Source organism: Oncorhynchus keta, chromosome 30 (assembly GCF_023373465.1).
Source record: "Oncorhynchus keta strain PuntledgeMale-10-30-2019 chromosome 30, Oket_V2, whole genome shotgun sequence".
Lineage (NCBI taxonomy): Eukaryota > Metazoa > Chordata > Actinopteri > Salmoniformes > Salmonidae > Oncorhynchus > Oncorhynchus keta.
In genome coordinates this window covers 6,525,322-6,549,030 of record NC_068450.1, presented here as the reverse complement: position 1 = coordinate 6,549,030, position 23,709 = coordinate 6,525,322, and the positions used below count along the sequence as shown (strand labels likewise).

Here is a 23,709-nt window from a genome sequence, read left to right as displayed (position 1 = left end):
TGAAAGACAGAGAGTAATTCAAAATGGAACCCTATTCTCTACAGTATATAGTGCACTAATTTTGACCCGAGCATTATGGAACCTGGTCAAAAGTAGTGCACTGTATAGGGAATAGAGTGTAATTTGGGATATAGACAGAGAGTATTGATGGGTCAGTACCGTAGTAGTAGTGTCTACACGGAGGCAGGTATAGGAGTTTTGTGATTTAATATTACATTTTACTGGACTATGCTTTCATCAAACAAATCCCTTTTAATGTTGGCTTGATAGTTAGGAGATTTTTGAAAACAAAGATGGACTATACTCTTCCCTCTGAATGAGTACGTACAGACAGAATGGGTACAGTCAGAGACATATATTTACATTGACATTTTATAGATGGTCAATGGTTCTGGGTACATTGTAGTTTCTCTACCATTCCATAACATTACTATGCAAAGATTCAAGGAACATTGGTGTTAATTGTGGTATTGATAGCCTCATAAATGGCCCAATAAACATACACTACAGTACATCCTTTTTAGTGAACAGGGAAACAACAAACGTACACTAGAGTACATCCTTTTTAGTGAACAGGGAAACAACAAACGTACACTAGAGTACATCCTTTTTAGTGAACAGGGAAACAACAAACGTACACTACAGTACATCCTTTTTAGTGAACAGGGAAACAACAAACGTACACTACAGTACATCCTTTTTAGTGAACAGGGAAACAACAAACGTACACTACAGTACATCCTTTTTAGTGAACAGGGAAACAACAAAACTTCTTATGCAGTCTTTATCTATCGCAGTGCAATAACGCATCTATCCCCTCTATATACTGTATATACAGTTACTGTACGTTGTTTTGTGTACAGGTTATGTTTCAAATGAATGTACAGATTGGCAGGTAGAAAGGGAGAAGAGAGAGAGACAGAGACAGACAAAAGAGGAAGTTTGTGTAGGTTTACAGTATGAGTTAACCAATGGGACACAATGTTATCGTTTCTAATACTGATATGTCTACTGTCCGGGCACCGAAAACAAAACTAACAATGGCTGGGGACATGAAAATGACAACAAATACAGTATTGTAGAAATACTACCTTCTGAGAGATGGATAGGAAACCAAGGTTTTGTTGTCACTAATGTTGTAACATCTGTGCGTACCACAACGATTAAGGTAGCCAATAGGAAAGATACATTTTTTTATAATAGAAGGCATTCCAAAAGAGATGGTTGAGAGAATGTTGCTGTTAGGTTGAGATAGGACAATAAGAGTAGGTTTGTTTATATGACCAAACTCTTGCTGAAGGCAAGGCCCTGTATTCCTGTATACAATACTCTAAATGCACATGCACATTTCAGTTTGCTTTAGATTTTTTTTTTATTTGATCAAGTTTCACTTGATTTTGCACTTCTTTGATTCATTCCATATTCCTATTGGCACACACAGTATTGGACTGACTTTGATTGGCTGAAACAGGTGTCATTCACACACGACATCACACTGTTCTCCATAAATGTCATAGTAACAGTCAGAGACAGCCGCCACACGCTAAACACAACACATTATAATAGCCTGTTTATGTTACAGAGTTTAAAAACAATACAATTATCAGTAAATGTAATTATCAGTAAATGTAAACGTTCCACTTCAACCCTCTGGGGGTCACCAAGGCCACAGACGTCATTCCACATCTCTCCCTCCGGCCCCGTAGCGGATCACAAACAGAACAGGACCACAGGAAATACAGGAGTGGTTCTATCCTTGTCCCCTAAACACAGGGTAGCCTAGTGGTTAGAGTGTTGGACTTGTATCCTTGTCCCCTAAACACAGGGTAGCCTAGTGGTTAGAGTGTTGGACTTGTATCCTTGTCCCCTAAACACAGGGTAGCCTAGTGGTTAGAGTGTTGGACTTGTATCCCGGTCCCCTAAACACAGGGTAGCCTAGTGGTTAGAGTGTTGGACTTGTATCCTTGTCCCCTAAACACAGGGTAGCCTAGTGGTTAGAGTGTTGGACTTGTATCCTTGTCCCCTAAACACAGGGTAGCCTAGTGGTTAGAGTGTTGGACTTGTATCCTTGTCCCCTAAACACAGGGTAGCCTAGTGGTTAGAGTGTTGGACTTGTATCCTTGTCCCCTAAACACAGGGTAGCCTAGTGGTTAGTGTGACTTGTATCCTTGTCCCCTAAACACAGGGTAGCCTAGTGGTTAGAGTGTTGGACTTGTATCCTTGTCCCCTAAACACAGGGTAGCCTAGTGGTTAGAGTGTTGGACTTGTATCCTTGTCCCCTAAACACAGGGTAGCCTAGTGGTTAGAAATCCTTGTCCCCTAAACACAGGGTAGCCTAGTGGTTAGAGTGTTGGACTTGTATCCCGGTCCCCTAAACACAGGGTAGCCTAGTGGTTAGAGTGTTGGACTTGTATCCCGGTCCCCTAAACACAGGGTAGCCTAGTGGTTAGAGTGTTGGACTTGTATCCTTGTCCCCTAAACACAGGGTAGCCTAGTGGTTAGAGTGTTGGACTTGTATCCTTGTCCCCTAAACACAGGGTAGCCTAGTGGTTAGAGTGTTGGACTTGTATCCCGGTCCCCTAAACACAGGGTAGCCTAGTGGTTAGAGTGTTGGACTTGTATCCTTGTCCCCTAAACACAGGGTAGCCTAGTGGTTAGAGTGTTGGACTTGTATCCTTGTCCCCTAAACACAGGGTAGCCTAGTGGTTAGAGTGTTGGACTTGTATCCCGGTCCCCTAAACACAGGGTAGCCTAGTGGTTAGAGTGTTGGACTTGTATCCTTGTCCCCTAAACACAGGGTAGCCTAGTGGTTAGAGTGTTGGACTTGTATCCTTGTCCCCTAAACACAGGGTAGCCTAGTGGTTAGAGTCCCCTAAACACAGGGTAGCCTTGGAGTGTTGGACTTGTATCCTTGTCCCTAAACACAGGGTAGCCTAGTGGTTAGAGTGTTGGACTTGTATCCTTGTCCCCTAAACACAGGGTAGCCTAGTGGTTAGAGTGTTGGACTTGTATCCGGTCCCCTAAACACAGGGTAGCCTAGTGGTTAGAGTGTTGGACTTGTATTGTCCCCTAAACACAGGGTAGCCTAGTGGTTAGAGTGTTGGACTTGTATCCCGGTCCCCTAAACACAGGGTAGCCTAGTGGTTAGAGTGTTGGACTTGTATCCTTGTCCCCTAAACACAGGGTAGCCTAGTGGTTAGAGTGTTGGACTTGTATCCTTGTCCCCTAAACACAGGGTAGCCTAGTGGTTAGAGTGTTGGACTTGTATGGTCCCTAAACCCAGGGTAGCCTAGTGGTTAGAGTGTTGGACTTGTATCCCGGTCCCCTAAACCCAGGGTAGCCTAGTGGTTAGAGTGTTGGACTTGTATCCCGGTCCCCTAAACACAGGGTAGCCTAGTGGTTAGAGTGTTGGACTTGTATCCTTGTCCCCTAAACACAGGGTAGCCTAGTGGTTAGAGTGTTGGACTTGTATCCCGGTCCCCTAAACACAGGGTAGCCTAGTGGTTAGAGTGTTGGACTTGTATCCTTGTCCCCTAAACACAGGGTAGCCTAGTGGTTAGAGTGTTGGACTTGTATCCCGGTCCCCTAAACACAGGGTAGCCTAGTGGTTAGAGTGTTGGACTTGTATCCTTGTCCCCTAAACACAGGGTAGCCTAGTGGTTAGAGTGTTGGACTTGTATCCTTGTCCCCTAAACACAGGGTAGCCTAGTGGTTAGAGTGTTGGACTTGTATCCTTGTCCCCTAAACACAGGGTAGCCTAGTGGTTAGAGTGTTGGACTTGTATCCTTGTCCCCTAAACACAGGGTAGCCTAGTGGTTAGAGTGTTGGACTTGTATCCTTGTCCCCTAAACACAGGGTAGCCTAGTGGTTAGAGTGTTGGACTTGTATCCCGGTCCCCTAAACACAGGGTAGCCTAGTGGTTAGAGTGTTGGACTTGTATCCCGGTCCCCTAAACACAGGGTAGCCTAGTGGTTAGAGTGTTGGACTTGTATCCTTGTCCCCTAAACACAGGGTAGCCTAGTGGTTAGAGTGTTGGACTTGTATCCCGGTCCCCTAAACACAGGGTAGCCTAGTGGTTAGAGTGTTGGACTTGTATCCCGGTCCCCTAAACACAGGGTAGCCTAGTGGTTAGAGTGTTGGACTTGTATCCTTGTCCCCTAAACACAGGGTAGCCTAGTGGTTAGAGTGTTGGACTTGTATCCTAGTGGTTAGAGTGTTGGGTCGGTCCCCTAAACACAGGGTAGCCTAGTGGTTAGAGTGTTGGACTTGTATCCTTGTCCCCTAAACACAGGGTAGCCTAGTGGTTAGAGTGTTGGACTTGTATCCCGGTCCCCTAAACACAGGGTAGCCTAGTGGTTAGAGTGTTGGACTTGTATCCGGTCCCCTAAACACAGGGTAGCCTAGTGGTTAGAGTGTTGGACTTGTATCCCGGTCCCCTAAACACAGGGTAGCCTAGTGGTTAGAGTGTTGGACTTGTATCCCGGTCCCCTAAACACAGGGTAGCCTAGTGGTTAGAGTGTTGGACTTGTATCCCGGTCCCCTAAACACAGGGTAGCCTAAACTTGTATCCCGGTCCCCTAAACACAGGGTAGCCTAGTGGTTAGAGTGTTGGACTTGTATCCCGGTCCCCTAAACACAGGGTAGCCTAGTGGTTAGAGTGTTGGACTTGTATCCCGGTCCCCTAAACACAGGGTAGCCTAGTGGTTAGAGTGTTGGACTTGTATCCCGGTCCCCTAAACACAGGGTAGCCTAGTGGTTAGAGTGTTGGACTTGTATCCCGGTCCCCTAAACACAGGGTAGCCTAGTGGTTAGAGTGTTGGACTTGTATCCCGGTCCCCTAAACACAGGGTAGCCTAGTGGTTAGAGTGTTGGACTTGTATCCCGGTCCCCTAAACACAGGGTAGCCTAGTGGTTAGAGTGTTGGACTTGTATCCCGGTCCCCTAAACACAGGGTAGCCTAGTGGTTAGAGTGTTGGACTTGTATCCCGGTCCCCTAAACACAGGGTAGCCTAGTGGTTAGAGTGTTGGACTTGTATCCCGGTCCCCTAAACACAGGGTAGCCTAGTGGTTAGAGTGTTGGACTTGTATCCCGGTCCCCTAAACACAGGGTAGCCTAGTGGTTAGAGTGTTGGACTTGTATCCCGGTCCCCTAAACACAGGGTAGCCTAGTGGTTAGAGTGTTGGACTTGTATCCCGGTCCCCTAAACACAGGGTAGCCTAGTGGTTAGAGTGTTGGACTTGTATCCCGGTCCCCTAAACACAGGGTAGCCTAGTGGTTAGAGTGTTGGACTTGTATCCCGGTCCCCTAAACACAGGGTAGCCTAGTGGTTAGAGTGTTGGACTTGTATCCCGGTCCCCTAAACACAGGGTAGCCTAGTGGTTAGAGTGTTGGACTTGTATCCCGGTCCCCTAAACACAGGGTAGCCTAGTGGTTAGAGTGTTGGACTTGTATCCCGGTCCCCTAAACACAGGGTAGCCTAGTGGTTAGAGTGTTGGACTTGTATCCCGGTCCCCTAAACACAGGGTAGCCTAGTGGTTAGAGTGTTGGACTTGTATCCCGGTCCCCTAAACACAGGGTAGCCTAGTGGTTAGAGTGTTGGACTTGTATCCCGGTCCCCTAAACACAGGGTAGCCTAGTGGTTAGAGTGTTGGACTTGTATCCCGGTCCCCTAAACACAGGGTAGCCTAGTGGTTAGAGTGTTGGACTTGTATCCCGGTCCCCTAAACACAGGGTAGCCTAGTGGTTAGAGTGTTGGACTTGTATCCCGGTCCCCTAAACACAGGGTAGCCTAGTGGTTAGAGTGTTGGACTTGTATCCCGGTCCCCTAAACACAGGGTAGCCTAGTGGTTAGAGTGTTGGACTTGTATCCCGGTCCCCTAAACACAGGGTAGCCTAGTGGTTAGAGTGTTGGACTTGTATCCCGGTCCCCTAAACACAGGGTAGCCTAGTGGTTAGAGTGTTGGACTTGTATCCCGGTCCCCTAAACACAGGGTAGCCTAGTGGTTAGAGTGTTGGACTTGTATCCCGGTCCCCTAAACACAGGGTAGCCTAGTGGTTAGAGTGTTGGACTTGTATCCCGGTCCCCTAAACACAGGGTAGCCTAGTGGTTAGAGTGTTGGACTTGTATCCCGGTCCCCTAAACACAGGGTAGCCTAGTGGTTAGAGTGTTGGACTTGTATCCCGGTCCCCTAAACACAGGGTAGCCTAGTGGTTAGAGTGTTGGACTTGTATCCCGGTCCCCTAAACACAGGGTAGCCTAGTGGTTAGAGTGTTGGACTTGTATCCCGGTCCCCTAAACACAGGGTAGCCTAGTGGTTAGAGTGTTGGACTTGTATCCCGGTCCCCTAAACACAGGGTAGCCTAGTGGTTAGAGTGTTGGACTTGTATCCCGGTCCCCTAAACACAGGGTAGCCTAGTGGTTAGAGTGTTGGACTTGTATCCCGGTCCCCTAAACACAGGGTAGCCTAGTGGTTAGAGTGTTGGACTTGTATCCCGGTCCCCTAAACACAGGGTAGCCTAGTGGTTAGAGTGTTGGACTTGTATCCCGGTCCCCTAAACACAGGGTAGCCTAGTGGTTAGAGTGTTGGACTTGTATCCCGGTCCCCTAAACACAGGGTAGCCTAGTGGTTAGAGTGTTGGACTTGTATCCCGGTCCCCTAAACACAGGGTAGCCTAGTGGTTAGAGTGTTGGACTTGTATCCCGGTCCCCTAAACAACACAGTATCCCGGTCCCCTAAACACAGGGTAGCCTAGTGGTTAGAGTGTTGGACTTGTATCCCGGTCCCCTAAACACAGGGTAGCCTAGTGGTTAGAGTGTTGGACTTGTATCCCGGTCCCTTAAACACAGGGTAGCCTAGTGGTTAGAGTGTTGGACTTGTATCCCGGTCCCCTAAACACAGGGTAGCCTAGTGGTTAGAGTGTTGGACTTGTATCCCGGTCCCCTAAACACAGGGTAGCCTAGTGGTTAGAGTGTTGGACTTGTATCCCGGTCCCCTAAACACAGGGTAGCCTAGTGGTTAGAGTGTTGGACTTGTATCCCGGTCCCTTAAACACAGGGTAGCCTAGTGGTTAGAGTGTTGGACTCTTTGTGACCCGCTGCATCAGCATGTTACTGACTAGTCATAAGTGGACTGCATTCATTAGACACCCAAACAGAAGAAAAAAAGGGACTGAAACAGGAAGGGACTACATGAGCTTGTCCAATAAGGATTTGTTTGTTTCCCATTGCACAGCATTTTGCGACAGTGTGCTCTAATGAATATGACCCTATGACCCCCTGAGTCCTGAGTCTCCCTCCTGACAATCAACACAGGAGCCACTGTGGGTTTGTGTCAACCTTGATAACCCCCACTGAGTCCTGAGTCTTCCTCTGACAATCACCCTACACAGGAGCCACTTTGGGTTTGTGTCGGCCTTGAGTAACCCCCCTCCCCTGAGTGACCCCCCTGCCAATCAACACAGGAGCCCTGTGGGTTTGTTTCAGCCTTGAGTAAACCCCCTCCCTGAGTGACCCCCCTGCCAATCAACACAGGAGCCCTGTGGGTTTGTTTCAGCCTTGAGTAAACCCCCTCCCTGAGAGCCCCCCTGCCAATCAACACAGAATGACTATGTCCCAACCCCAAGTGTTGATTGTAAATTAGTTTTTAACAGAATGTATTTTAACAAGAGGGGGGTTCTTGAGTTTGGGACACAGGTTTAGTAATATGACTAACAATCAATGATGTTGTGTGTGTGTATCAAAAATAGGTCTCATGGACCCTTCCTTAATTCTGTGTTATTTAAATAACGGACCACAAAACAAAATAAAAGTGCTGACACTAATTATATCAATGATGTGTATGTGGTCTCTGTATCTCTGTCTCTTTCCACTTCAGCTCACTAAACACTTCAGTTACATGACAACAGTAGGATGTAGATGTGGTAGAGGTTAATCTGGGATGTTACAACAGGAAGAAGACTATGTAGATGTGGTAGAGGCTAATCTGGGATGTTACAACAGGAAGGGCCTATGTAGATGTGGTAGAGGCTAATCTGGGATGTTACAACAGGAAGGGCCTATGTAGATGTGGTAGAGGTTAATCTGGGATGTTACAACAGGAAGGGCCTATGTAGATGTGGTAGAGGCTAATCTGGGATGTTACAACAGGAAGAAGACTATGTAGATGTGGTAGAGGCTAATCTGGGATGTTACAACAGGAAGGGCCTATGTAGATGTGGTAGAGGCTAATCTGGGATGTTACAACAGGAAGGGCCTATATAGATGTGGTAGAGGCTAATCTGGGATTTTACAACAGGAAGAAGACTATGTAGATTTTGAACAGGCTAATCTGGGAATACCTAAATTCGTGGTGTTCTGTAACGATACATAATGCTACACAGTTACCACGTTTCTAATCCACACTCATAGTCTTTTATAGTATATGACAGGGGAAAAGGTCTATGACGACATACTAACTCAGAATCATTTAATTCAGCACACCAGCAGCCACCAATAGAGAAAATCAATACAGATAGCAGCTAACAAGCAAACGCAAATCTGTCAGGCAGACCTGTGGGCTTTCTGCGCCCCTTCAGCTATCTCACTGGTGTCTATAAGAGATCATCTTCTTTCTGCATCTTAAATAGAACCCTATTTCCTAAATAGTGCACTACTTTTGGCCATGACCCGTAGGTTTCTGGTCTAAAGCAGTGCACCATATAGGGAATAGAGAGTGTTATTTGGGACGCAGGTGAATGTATTCATGAGGGAAATCTGTCATTCGCACAGCCAGCTAGTGACAACAAACTATATTGATTCTAGAGTTAAATATCCACTGACTTTATTCACATTTCAAGAACTACACACTAGGTTTTTAAGAACAAATTCTTATTTACAATGACGGCCTACCCAGACAATTGTGCGCCACCCTGTGGGACTCGCCGCCCCGTGGGACTCGCCGCCCCGTGGGACTCTACGGCCCTATGGGACTCTCCACCCTATGGGACTCTACGCCCTATGGGACTCTACGGCCCTATGGGACTCTACGGCCCTATGGGACTCTACGCCCTATGGGACTCTACGGCCCTATGGGACTCTACGGCCCTATGGGACTCTCCACCCCGTGGGACTCTCCTCCCTATGGGACTCTCCTCCCTATGGGACTCTACAGCCCTATGGGACTCTCCACCCCGTGGGACTCTCCACCCTATGGGACTCTCCTCCCTATGGGACTCTCCTCCCTATGGGACTCTCCTCCCTATGGGACTCTCCACCCTATGGGACTCTCCACCCTATGGGACTCTCCACCCTGTGGGACTCTCCTCCCTATGGGACTCTCCTCCTATGGGACTCTCCACCCTATGGGACTCTCCTCCCTATGGGACTCTCCACCCTATGGGACTCTCCTCCCTATGGGACTCTCCTCCCATGGGACTCTCCACCCCGTGGGACTCTCCTCCCCATGGGACTCTCCACCCTATGGGACTCTCCACCCTATGGGACTCTCCACCCTGTGGGACTCTCCTCCTATGGGACTCTCCACCCTATGGGACTCTCCTCCCTATGGGACTCTCCACCCTATGGGACTCTCCACCCTATGGGACTCTCCACCCTATGGGACTCTCCTCCCTATGGGACTCTCCTCCCTATGGGACTCTCCACCCTATGGGACTCTCCTCCCTATGGGACTCTCCTCCCTATGGGACTCTCCACCCTATGGGACTCTCCACCCCGTGGGACTCTCCACCCTATGGGACTCTCCTCCCTATGGGACTCTCCTCCCTATGGGACTCTCCACCCTATGGGACTCTCCTCCTATGGGACTCTCCACCCTATGGGACTCTCCTCCCTATGGGACTCTCCACCCCGTGGGACTCTCCACCCCATGGGACTCTCCTCCCTATGGGACTCTCCACCCCGTGGGACTCTCCACCCTATGGGACTCTCCTCCCTATGGGACTCTCCACCCTATGGGACTCTCCACCCCGTGGGACTCTCCTCCCCATGGGACTCTCCACCCTATGGGACTCTCCACCCTATGGGACTCTCCTCCCTATGGGACTCTCCACCCTATGGGACTCTCCTCCTATGGGACTCTCCACCCTATGGGACTCTCCTCCCTATGGGACTCTCCTCCCTATGGGACTCTCCTCCTATGGGACTCTCCACCCTATGGGACTCTCCTCCCTATGGGACTCTCCTCCTATGGGACTCTCCACCCTATGGGACTCTCCACCCTATGGGACTCTCCACCCCTTGGGACTCTCCTCCCTATGGGACTCTCCTCCCTATGGGACTCTCCACCCTATGGGACTCTCCTCCCTATGGGACTCTCCTCCCTATGGGACTCTCCTCCCTATGGGACTCTCCTCCCTATGGGACTCTCCTCCCTATGGGACTCTCCACCCTATGGGACTCTCCACCCTATGGGACTCTCCACCCTATGGGACTCTCCTCCTATGGGACTCTCCACCCTATGGGACTCTCCACCCTATGGGACTCTCCAGCCCTATGGGACTCTCCACCCTATGGGACTCTCCACCCCGTGGGACTCTCCACCCCGTGGGACTCTCCACCCTATGGGACTCTCCACCCTATGGGACTCTCCACCCCGTGGGACTCTCCACCCCGTGGGACTCTCCTCCCCATGGGACTCTCCACCCTATGGGACTCTCCCCCTATGGGACTCTCCACCCCGTGGGACTCTCCACCCGTGGGACTCTCCTCCCTATGGGACTCTCCCCCTATGGGACTCTCCACCCTATGGGACTCTCCTCCCTATGGGACTCTCCACCCTATGGGACTCTCCACCCCGTGGGACTCTCCTCCCCATGGGACTCTCCACCCTATGGGACTCTCCACCCTATGGGACTCTCCTCCCTATGGGACTCTCCACCCTATGGGACTCTCCTCCCTATGGGACTCTCCACCCTATGGGACTCTCCTCCCTATGGGACTCTCCTCCTATGGGACTCTCCTCCTATGGGACTCTCCACCCTATGGGACTCTCCACCCTATGGGACTCTCCCCTATGGGACTCTCCTCCCTATGGGACTCTCCACCCTATGGGACTCTCCACCCTATGGGACTCTCCTCCCTATGGGACTCTCCACCCTATGGGACTCTCCACCCTATGGGACTCTCCTCCCTATGGGACTCTCCTCCCTATGGGACTCTCCTCCCTATGGGACTCTCCTCCCTATGGGACTCTCCTCCCTATGGGACTCTCCACCCTATGGGACTCTCCTCCCTATGGGACTCTCCACCCTATGGGACTCTCCACCCTATGGGACTCTCCTCCCTATGGGACTCTCCTCCTATGGGACTCTCCTCCTATGGGACTCTCCACCCTATGGGACTCTCCACCCTATGGGACTCTCCTCCCTATGGGACTCTCCACCCCGTGGGACTCTCCACCCCGTGGGACTCTCCTCCCTATGGGACTCTCCACCCTATGGGACTCTCCACCCTATGGGACTCTCCACCCTATGGGACTCTCCTCCTATGGGACTCTCCTCCTATGGGACTCTACCCCCTATGGGACTCTCCTCCTATGGGACTCTCCTCCTATGGGACTCTCCTCCCTATGGGACTCTCCACCCTATGGGACTCTGCTCCCTATGGGACTCTCCTCCTATGGGACTCTCCACCCTATGGGACTCTCCTCCCTATGGGACTCTCCACCCTATGGGACTCTCCTCCCTATGGGACTCTCCTCCCCATGGGACTCTCCACCCCGTGGGACTCTCCGCCCCATGGGACTCTCCACCCTATGGGACTCTCCTCCCTATGGGACTCTCCTCCTATGGGACTCTCCACCCTATGGGACTCTCCTCCCTATGGGACTCTACGGCCCTATGGGACTCTCCACCCCATGGGACTCTCCACCCTATGGGACTCTACGGCCCTATGGGACTCTCCACCCCGTGGGACTCTCCACCCCGTGGGACTCTCCACCCCGTGGGACTCTCCTCCTATGGGACTCTCCACCCTATGGGACTCTCCACCCCGTGGGACTCTCCTCCCGTGGGACTCTCCCCCCATGGGACTCTCCACCCTATGGGACTCTCCTCCTATGGGACTCTCCACCCCGTGGGACTCTCCTCCCTATGGGACTCTCCTCCCTATGGGACTCTCCACCCTATGGGACTCTCCTCCCTATGGGACTCTCCTCCCTATGGGACTCTCCACCCTATGGGACTCTCCTCCCTATGGGACTCTCCACCCTATGGGACTCTCCACCCTATGGGACTCTCCACCCTATGGGGACTCGCCGCCCTATACTACCAATCACAGCCGGTTGTGATTAAGACTGGATTCCAACCAGGATGTCCGTAGTGATGCCTCTAGCACTGAGATGCAGTGGCTTAGACCACTGTGCCACTCGAGGAGCCCAAAGTTAGCCTCAGGAAATCCTAGAGTATTGCTGTGTCTATTTTAATAACTCATTTTGTCATGAGAACATAGCCAGACAGTAGCTACACATCATCTTGGGGGATACTGACGTATGGAAATCTGATTTGATGTAGCCTACATATTGGGCAGCTATACACATGCAAATGAAGGAGGTATAATTATCGATGATTTAAAGACATGCATAGACTGCCATCTGTAGGACTAAAGAGGGGAGTTTTAATGTCCAGTATCTCCATCTGCAGTAATCTAACATAACACCAGGTTGCAGTACAACACAGGTCAGATACGGACAGGTCGGGAATCACTGATATAGCCTGGTTGACCCCAACCCACAGTGACTCACAGCACTGGGAAAGCTGTGACACTGACTGGCTGACACAACCCACAGTGACTCACAGCACTGGGAAAGCTGTGACACTGACTGGCTGACACAACCCACAGTGACTCACAGCACTGGGAAAGCTGTGACACTGACTGGCTGACACAACCCACACTGACTCACAGCACTGGGAAAGCTGTGACACTGACTGTCTGACACAACCCACAGTGACTCACAGCACTGGGAAAGCTGTGACACTGACTGGCTGACACAACCCACAGTGACTCACAGCACTGGGAAAGCTGTGACACTGACTGGCTGACACAACCCACAGTGACTCACAGCACTGGGAAAGCTGTGACACTGACTGGCTGACACAACCCACACTGACTCACAGCACTGGGAAAGCTGTGACACTGACTGGCTGACACAACCCACAGTGACTCACAGCACTGGGAAAGCTGTGACACTGACTGGCTGACACAACCCACAGTGACTCACAGCACTGGGAAAGCTGTGACACTGACTGGCTGACACAACCCACAGTGACTCACAGCACTGGGAAAGCTGTGACACTGACTGGCTGACACAACCCACACTGACTCACAGCACTGGGAAAGCTGTGACACTGACTGGCTGACACAACCCACAGTGACTCACAGCACTGGGAAAGCTGTGACACTGACTGGCTGACACAACCCACACTGACTCACAACACTGGGAAAGCTGTGACACTGACTGGCTGACACAACCCACACTGACTCACAGCACTGGGAAAGCTGTGACACTGACTGGCTGACACAACCCACAGTGACTCACAGCACTGGGAAAGCTGTGACACTCTGGAATGGAGGCCATTTGTTAAATGCAATCATCGCTGACGGGGTTTGATTACAACCCAAATCAAATATATATATATAGTGAAAAAAACTCCAACCGTTGTTATGGAAGCGGGGGACTGTGTGTGGCTGTGCTTTGTGGGTGTTTGAGTGAGAATAAACACAGGGAGCCAAGCAGTAAAGTCACATCCCCCTTCATTATATATGCATTGTGCCAGCAAGGTCAAAGAGCCATTCCTTCTAGACCCTGACATCAGGAGGATTTGGAGAGTTAAGTGTTAGCCAGACTATCACTGATAGGCTCACAGCCACAGCACAACCCCCCATATATTTATGTCTTATTCTGTATTGCTTAATTTTTTGTTGTTTTAGTTTAGTAGTTGTACAAGGTTTACATGTAATGATTTTTTAAGTAACATTTTAAACTGTCAAATAACAAATGCAAGAATTACCAGTGCCTCTTACTTGGTACATAATTATTATTGGTACGTTATTTATGTTGTACAAATAGCTAAATTGTTTTCAGAGGGGTATGTTCATTATTCACCATTGTTCTGTTTGGTCTGTGTACTGCACCAGTGGGGGGGAAATAGCAGCAGTGCTGTTCCCTGAATAACCCCAGTGCAGGTCTCGCTCTAGATATGCAACTTGTCCAGATGGGTTTCTTCAGCTCAGTTCATATGACAACGACGGTTGTTGTCAACAAGAAAAGGTGAAATGTAAAACAACCAAATGCTATGAACGGGAGAAATCGATTATATATATATATATATATATAATCAACAAAACAAAGTAATTCTTTGGATTTTTTTTTATTTTTTAGCTTTGAACTATATTTTTAGTTATGGAGAGTAACGTTGTACGTTGAACCGCAGATGAATGTATATTTTGTTTACACATCCAAAAGTGTTTTTGGATCTGTTGTTAGCTCGTAGGCTAACTAGCTAGCCGGCGATGTATTTGTGATTCGGCTGGCTAGCTAGCTCAATTTTCTTTCTTCTCAAAGTTGTTTCATGGAGATAGTTAGCTTGTGTGTTACACAAATAGTAGTTAGTTTGTCATTTTTGTCGTGATTGTAGGTTAGCTAACTAACCAGTGGCGACTACATTGTTAGCTAGCTAGCTAGTTAGCCTCGACGTTTACAGGATGAGTAACGTTAGCAGTCAAAAACGGCAGCATTTTAAAGGAGCCGAAGTGAGCTGCAGTGTCAAATACTTCTTGTTTGGCTTTAACATCATATTTTGGGTAAGTAGCTGACATTTTGGTATTTCACACCTGCATGTAATTATTCTTAACAAAGAGTTTTTCTAGTGCTGCCCGAAAGAGACAAAAAATAACTAAACAAGTTAAAACTATGCTCGATCGCCTAGCCCTAAAACTATATCCCGATGTTCTTTATTGAATAAATTCCTAAAATACTGTTCAGTAACTTAGTCCCATTAGAATAGTGATCACTTTAGATCATTTCCTGTTATTGATTTGGTGACGCCAGCTACCTTTCTTGACAGTGATCTTCTGCCAGGTGAATTCCAATTTCATCCATCTACTAAATTTTGACTCATTGGGCATTATTGTGCCTATTTGTGTGAAGTCTATTGTGTGGTTCCCAGCAGCCCTAATGTGAAAGGAGTGGTGGTCCTTCTGTAGCTCAGTTGGTAGAGCATGGCGCTTGTAACGCCAGGGTAGTGGGTTCGATTCCCAGGACCACCCATACGTAGAATGTATGCACACATGACTGTAAGTCGCTTTGGATAAAAGCGTCTGCTAAATGGCATATATTATTATTATTATTATATTAGTAATGTAGGATAGCAGAATGCCAACAATAGTAGGTAGTAACTTACACTGTGGGTGGGTGCTCCCCATAGTTCTGATGAATAGCTGTTTGTAGGGTGTGTATAGGCCTATGTGTGTTGGGCTATTGGAGTCAGACAGCTAGCTAACTGTCTCTGTACTCTACTGCCTTAATGCCTGTCCTATCCGTGCCTGTTAACCTCATACAATAGCCACTCTCACTCTGAGCTAACCTACTCCGCCCATACACACCTCTTAAAGCATGGCTTAGACAGTGAGCTAGTGTACAGTACACAGTAGCCACTGAGTCCATTGTCAGCAACACTGTCATGGTCACACACAAAGAGCTGATAGGCTACTAGCCAGGGACATTATTTCATGTTGCAAGCCTAAGTAGTAATTATAAAACTGGTTGTTTGGGTGCTGATTGGGTGATAGCAGGGAGTTATACCTGTGAACAGTTATATTAGATTTAATAATTCTCTTCCACTGTCCCACATTCCAGCCAGTCAATTTATAAACTTAATCTCCCACAGTAAAAAGTGTCTAGATAATATTTCCCCATGCTATTATACTTTAAGGAAAATGTTTATATTTGTACATTTTTTTAATGTTTAGCTCGCATACTATATTTTAAAAGTATGCATTAAGTCTGTAATAGAATAAATGTTGAAAAAACGAATTCACAAATTAATTTACTACCTGGTACTTCCTGTATATAGCCATGTTATTACCTGGTACTCCCTGTATATAGCCATGTCATTACCTGGTACTTCCTGTATATAGCCATGTCATTACCTGGTACTTCCTGTATATAGCCATGTTACTACCTGGTACTCCCTGTATATAGCCATGTTATTACCTGGTACTCCCTGTATATAGCCATGTCATTACCTGGTACTTCCTGTATATAGCCATGTTACTACCTGGTACTCCCTCTATATAGCCATGTTATTACCTGGTACTCCCTGTATATAGCCATGTTACTACCTGGTACTCCCTGTATATAGCCATGTTATTACCTGGTACTTCCTGTATATAGCCATGTTATTACCTGGTACTCCCTGTATATAGCCATGTTACTACCTGGTACTCCCTGTATATAGCCATGTTACTACCTGGTACTCCCTGTATATAGCCATGTTATTACCTGGTACTCCCTGTATATAGTCATGTTACTACCTGGTACTCCCTGTATATAGCCATGTTACTACCTGGTACTCCCTGTATATAGCCATGTTATTACCTGGTACTCCCTGTATATAACCATGTTATTACCTGGTACTCCCTGTATATAGTCATGTTACTACCTGGTACTCCCTGTATATAGCCATGTCATTACCTGGTACTTCCTGTATATAACCATGTTATTACCTGGTACTTCCTGTATATAGCCATGTTATTACCTGGTACTTCCTGTATATAGCCATGTAATTTTTATACTATTTCCTTTTAACTCAAATAATGTATATTTTTTTCAACTCTGCTTTGTTGGGACGTTAGTTAGCATTTCACTGTAGAGGCTACACCTGTTGCATTCGGCGCATGTGACCAATACAATTTGATTTGAACTGTGTGTGCGGTGCTTCAGGGGTGCATTCATTCCTCCGATTTTTATTGCAAATGTTTCTTAAACAGAAGGAGACGGGACATCTTTGAATTTGTCCAATAGAAACTCCTTTTGTAGTCTAGGTTGTAGCAACCTTATGGGTATAGGGAACATTAAAGTTATAATTTAGTATCCTAAACTTATCCATGTTACATTGAACTGGGTGAATGGAATATGAACGACAGTCATCCAATATGCTGCTAGGCTAACTGCTAGACCTATAAGGAAGTAGGCTAGCTAACTTGAGACCTACTTGGCCTCCAGATTTCTTTCTAATGGTCATTTTGGCTAGTTGTTGACTTCCAGAAATAACGCCTACCTGTCGAGCTCAGCGATTCTTAGCTGGTGGGTCGTGTTTTTTTTTTGAGTAAAAACATAACATTTGTTTGAATGATGAAGTTAGTGTGTATAATTGTTAATTTACGATTGTAAATCATTTCATCTCTCAACAAATTTTCTTCAAACAGAACTATCGGCAAGGGCATTTTGGTAGATTTGATTTATTTTTGGTCTCAAGTGAGTTTAATATTCTTCGGCAAGAATATGGGCAATATTTTATTATTGACAATGAAAGAGGTGAGAATGTTGTTCCCTTGTTGTTATGTAATTGCTACATTTACTAGCGTAAATATAAAGCGTTTTCTCCAGATTGTATTTTGGGTGCCGAGGATAAACCAGTTAAGAACCACTAATCTAGCTTGTAAACAAAACTAGCTGACTGTCTCTTATCCACGTCGTAATTAATCACGTTGTTCACTCCACTTCTCAGATGTTCTGCGAACCTTACAGGGTTGTAATTACCAGATGGTTAAGAAGATGGAGGCCCAGAGTTTCTGAGCAGCCTGAATGTTATCTGCATGAACCTTATGGTCTCTCCTGTAACATTATACAACTCTGTAAATATCAGGTCTCTACTATAACATTATACAACTCTGTAAATATCTTAATGTAGTCTAGTCCCTGGGAAAGGCAGTTGTGTGGTTTGTTGCAACCCAGATAACACATCCACTCGTTTGATACGTTGATTTGCACAGTATGAGATGTGGTGAATTGGGAATGTGTGAATCTTTTTGTGTGTGTGTGTCGTATCATCAGCAGAGTATATAACCAATGAAAGTGGCTGGCTTTGAAAGGTCATTCATTCATCTGTTGATGAAAGTGTCTAGTATGTAGGCCCTTCCCTAGTTTATTTAAAGCACTGAGATGAGCATGGGACTGGTTGTGTAGCCTAGGGTTAAGGTTGGGTAAACTGAGGTTAACATAACCTACGCCTCAGAGTGTGAGTGTAACAGGATCATATGGATTAAGGAGAGCTTCTCCCCCAACTGTCTATAATCTTACTGTCCACATGGAGATAGGATGGAATCCCTAGCCGCAGTGTGATTATGATACATACACCCAAACATGAGATGGAGAGAGAGAGAGATGGGGAGAGAGAGGTGGGGGGAGGTGGAGGGAGAGGTGGAGGTGGAGAGAGAGATGGAGGGAGAGGGAGAGAGAGATGGAGGGAGAGAGAGAGATGGAGAAATTGGGAGAGATGGAGAGATGGAGAAAGAGAGAGAGAGATGGAGAGATGGTAGGAGAAAGATTGAGAGAGAGATGGGGAGAGATGGAGGGAGCGTGAGAGAGCTGGAGGGAGAGCGAGAGAGGGAGAGATGGAGGGAGAGCGAGAGAGGGAGAGCTGGAGGGAGAGCGAGAGAGGGAGAGCTGGAGGGAGAGCGAGAGAGGGAGAGCTGGAGGGAGAGCGAGAGAGGGAGAGCTGGAGGGAGAGCGAGAGAGGGAGAGCGAGAGAGGGAGAGATGGAGGGAGAGGGAGAGCGAGAGAGGGAGAGATGGAGGGAGAGCGAGAGAGAGATGGAGGGAGAGCGAGAGAGAGATGGAGGGAGAGCGAGAGAGAGATGGAGGGAGAGCGAGAGAGAGATGGAGGGAGAGCGAGAGAGAGATGGAGGGAGAGCGAGAGAGAGATGGAGGGAGAGCGAGAGAGAGATGGAGGGAGAGCAAGAGAGAGAGGGAGGGAGAGCGAGAGAGAGGGAGCTGGAGGGAGGGAGAGAGAGAGAGATGGATGGAGTGCGAGAGAGATGGAGGGAGAGCGGGAGGGAGAGAGAGCGAGATGGAGGGAGAGAGAGCGAGATGTAGGGAGAGCGAGAGAGAGAGATGGAGAAAGAGAGAGATGGAGAGATGGTAGGAGAAAGATTGAGAGAGAGATGGGGAGAGATGGAGGGAGCGTGAGAGAGCTGGAGGGAGAGCGAGAGAGGGAGAGCTGGAGGGAGAGATGGAGGGAGAGCGAGAGAGAGATGGAGGGAGAGATGGAGGGAGAGTGAGAGAGAGATGGAGGGAGAGTGAGAGAGAGATGGAGGGAGAGGGAGAGAGAGATGGAGGGAGAGTGAGAGAGAGATGGAGGGAGAGTGAGAGAGAGATGGAGGGAGAGTGAGAGAGAGATGGAGGGAGAGGGAGAGAGAGATGGAGGGAGAGTGAGAGAGAGATGGAGGGAGAGTGAGAGAGGGAGGGAGAGCGAGAGAGAGAGAGGGAGGGAGGGAGAGGGAGGGAGAGCGAGAGAGAGAGGGAGGGAGAGCGAGAGAGAGGGAGCTGGAGGGAGGGAGAGAGAGATGGAGAGAGAGATGGAGGGAGAGCGAGAGAGATGGATGGAGTGCGAGAGAGATGGAGGGAGAGCGGGAGGGAGAGATGGAGGGAGAGTGAGAGAGAGAGATGGAGGGAGAGTGAGAGAGAGAGATGGAGGGAGTGCGAGAGAGAGAGATGGAGGGAGTGCGAGAGAGAGAGACGGAGGGAGTGCGAGAGAGATGGAGGGAGAGCGAGAGAGAGAGAGATGGAGGGAGTGCGAGAGAGATGGAGGGAGAGAGCGATGTAGAGCGAGAGAGAGCAGTTGAGTGAGCGTTTCTATCTCGCTAATCCCACTGGATTAGTTTGATGGGAGTACACTAACGTCTGATCTCCAGCCAATACCTCACCTGGACTCACTCTGGTGTACTCCCGAGTAGAGGTCGACCGATTATGATTTTTCAACACCGATGCCGATTATTGGAGGACCAAAAAAGCAGATACCGATTAATCTGGCGATTTTTATTTTATTTGTAATAATGATAACAATACTGAATTAACACTTATTTTAACTTAATATAATACATCAATAAAAATCCATTTAGCCTTGTCAGGCGCCAATTCGTTGATATATATGTTGAAGAGGGTGGGGCTTAAGCTGCATCCCTGTCTCACCCCACGACCCTGTGTGAAGAAATGTGTGTTTTTTGCCCATTTTAACCGCACACTTGTTGTTTGTGTACATGGATTTTATAATGTCGTATGTTTTACCCCCTACGCCACTTTCCAACCAACAACCCTCATGCCAAATTGAGTCGAAGGCTTTTTTGAAATCAACAAAGCATGAGAAGACTTTTCCTTTGTTTTGATTTGTTTGGTTTGTCAATATAAATGGTATCCACGAGTTCATTTGACTCTAGATAAAGTGCCACATTTCCAAAATGATCCCTTTTTTAAAACAATTTGTCTGAACAACCTCTCGCGCTCGCTCTCGTTAATGTCACCTCTCCCAGCTTTTACTGACACCTACCCATGAGCACCCTCTCTTTCCATTCACTGTAACCAGCATCCTCACCCACTCAGCACCGACACTGGACACCAGTGGATATTGACAGACCGGACTGGACAAAATCTGAGCCTATCGTAGACGTACAGTACCAGTCAGAAGTTTGGACACACCTACTCATTCCAGGGTTTTTTCTTTATTTGCACTATTTTCTACATTGTAGAATAGTAGTGAAGACACCAAAACTATGAAATAACACGTGGAATCATGTAGTAATGTAGTAGTGTTGATTTGAGATTCTTCAAAGTAGCCACCCTTTGCCTTGATGACAGCTTTGCACACTCTTGGCATTCTCTCAACCAGGTTGGTTGGCCACCCTGCTCACCCAGTATCTCTCCTGGAGGATGGTTGACCACCCTGCTCACCCAGTATTTCTTCTGGAGGATGGTTGGCCACCCTGCTCACCCAGTATCTCTTCTGGAGGATGGTTGGCCACCCTGCTCACCCAGTATCTCTCCTGGAGGATGTTTGACCACCCTGCTCACCCAGTATCTCTCCTGGAGGATGTTTGGCCACCCTGCTCACCCAGTATCTCTCCTGGAGGATGGTTGGCCACCCTGCTCACCCAGTATCTCTCCTGGAGGATGTTTGGCCACCCTGCGACATTACAACCAAATGCTTGATATGTCTTTTAAAATAATTCCTCATTCAGTGAACCAGGTGGGTGAGGTAGCCAACTGAGATGTTTATCTATTTATAAATATTCAGTGTTCAGGGGAGATCTTGACAGCATTGGAGTTTCTTATCAATTAGGCTATTCTAAGAATATTTTTTTACTTTGTCAGAATTACATGGCCAGTACTGAATAGAGGAGAATCCTGGCCAATTGTGAGCGCTTCAGAGATTGTTTTTCAACCGATGTATGCAGCATTGGTTTCATCAACTGAACATCTGTGTGAACTGCTTCTCAGGCAACCAGACAAGCGTTAATGTCCTTTTGTACTGAACTATACTCTACTGTACTTGTATTGGACTCTACGGTACTGAACTATACTGTACTGTATTAAACTCTACGGTACTGTGCTATACTCTACTGTACTTGTATTGGACTCTACGGTACTGAACTATACTGTACTGTATTAAACTCTACGGTACTGTGCTATACTCTACTGTACTTGTATTGAACTCTACGGTACTGAACTATACTCTACTGTACTGTATCGGACTCTCTACGGTACTGAACTATACTGTACTGTATTAAGCTCTACGTTACTGAACTATACTCTACTGTACTTGTATTGGACTCTACGGTACTGAACTATACTGTACTGTATTAAACTCTACGGTACTGAACTATACTGTACTGTATTGAACACTACGGTACTGTACTATACTCTATTGTACTGTATTGAACTCTACGGTACTGTACTATACTCTACTGTACTGTTTTGAACACTACGGTACTGAACTATATACTCTATTGTACTGTTTTGAACTCTACGGTACTGTACTATACTCTATTGTACTGTATTGAACTCTACGGTACTGTACTATACTCTACTGTACTGTTTTGAACTCTACGGTACTGTACTATACTCTATTGTACTGTATTAAACTCTACGGTACTGTACTATACTCTACTGTACTGTTTTGAACTCTACGGTACTGTACTATACTCTATTGTACTGTATTGAACTCTACGGTACTGTACTATACTCTACTGTACTGTTTTGAACTCTACGGTACTGTACTATACTCTATTGTACTGTTTTGAACTCTACGGTACTGTACTATACTCTATTGTACTGTTTTGAACTCTACGGTACTGTACTATACTCTTACTGTTTTGAACTCTACGGTACTGTACTATACTCTATTGTACTGTTTTGAACTCTACGGTACTGAACTATACTCTATTGTACTGTTTTGAACACTACGGTACTGAACTATACTCTATTGTACTGTATTAAACTCTACGGTACTGTACTATACTCTATTGTACTGTTTTGAACTCTACGGTACTTTACTATACTCTATTGTACTGTTTTGAACACTACGGTACTGAACTATACTCTATTGTACTGTATTAAACTCTACGGTACTGTACTATACTCTAATGTGCTGTATTGAACTCTACGGTACTCTATTGTACTGTGTTGAACTCTACGGTACTGAACTATACTCTATTGTACTGTATTAAACTCTACGGTACTGAACTATATACTCTATTGTACTGTTTTGAACACTACGGTACTGAACTATACTCTATTGTACTGTATTAAACTCTACGGTACTGTACTATACTCTAATGTGCTGTATTGAACTCTACGGTACTCTATTGTACTGTGTTGAACTCTACGGTACTGAATTATACTCTACTTGACTATACTGTTCTCTTTGAATAAACCTATTTTTCTCCCTCTGGTTTTCTTTGGGGTGTGTGTTACTGAAGTGTAACATCAACTGCTAACAACTATATATACAAAAGTATGTGGACACCTCTTCAAATGAGTGTATTTGTCTATTTCAGCCACACCCGTTGCTGACAAGTGTATAAAATTGAGCACACTGCCATGCAATCTCCATAGACAAACATTGGCTGTAGAATGGCCTTACTGAAGAGCTCAGTAACTTTCAACGTTGCACCATCATAGGATGCCACCTTTCCAACAAGTCAGTTTGCAAAATGTCTTCCCTGTTAGACCTGCCCCGGTCAACTGTAAGTGCTGTTAATATGAAGTGCAAACATGTAGGAGCAACAACGGCTCAGCCGAGAAGTGGTAGGCCACAGAACCTCACATAACAGGACCGCCGAGTGCTGAAGAGTGTAAAAATCTTCTATATTCGGTTGTAACACTCACTACTGAGGTCCAAACTGCCTCTGGAAGCAACGTCAGCTCGAGAACTGTTCGTCTGAAGCTTCATGAAATGGGTTTCCACGGCTGAGCAGCCGCACACAAGCATAAGATCACCATGCTCAATGCCAAGCGTCGGCTAGAGTGGTGTAAAACTCGCCGCCATTGGATTATGGAGTGATGAATCATGCTTCACCATCCAATGGACGAATCTGAGTTTGGCAGATGCCAGGAGAATGCTACCTGCGCCCAACATACAATGACATCCTAGACGACTTTGTGGAAACTGTTTGTGCAAGGCCCTTTCCTGTTTCAGCATAACGATGCCTCCGTGCAC

At 47.1% G+C, this 23,709-nt stretch overlaps 1 protein-coding gene across 17 annotated transcripts in view; it reads left to right on the top strand.

Annotated features, from left to right (window-relative positions):
• The first annotated feature begins 14,152 nt into the window (after positions 1-14,152).
• Positions 14,153-23,709, top strand: part of LOC127913846 (tetraspanin-17) — a 42,866-nt gene continuing 33,309 nt past the window's right edge. For 16 of the 17 annotated variants that reach the window (XM_052487363.1, XM_052487358.1, XM_052487350.1 and 13 more), the window contains exon 1: positions 14,174-14,798. In XM_052487363.1, the coding sequence (XP_052343323.1) occupies positions 14,700-14,798 (99 nt within the window). In that variant the 5' untranslated portion in view covers positions 14,174-14,699. Of the gene's footprint in view, positions 14,799-23,709 lie in introns of all 17 variants that reach the window. The other variant, XM_052487365.1, reaches the window with a different exon arrangement.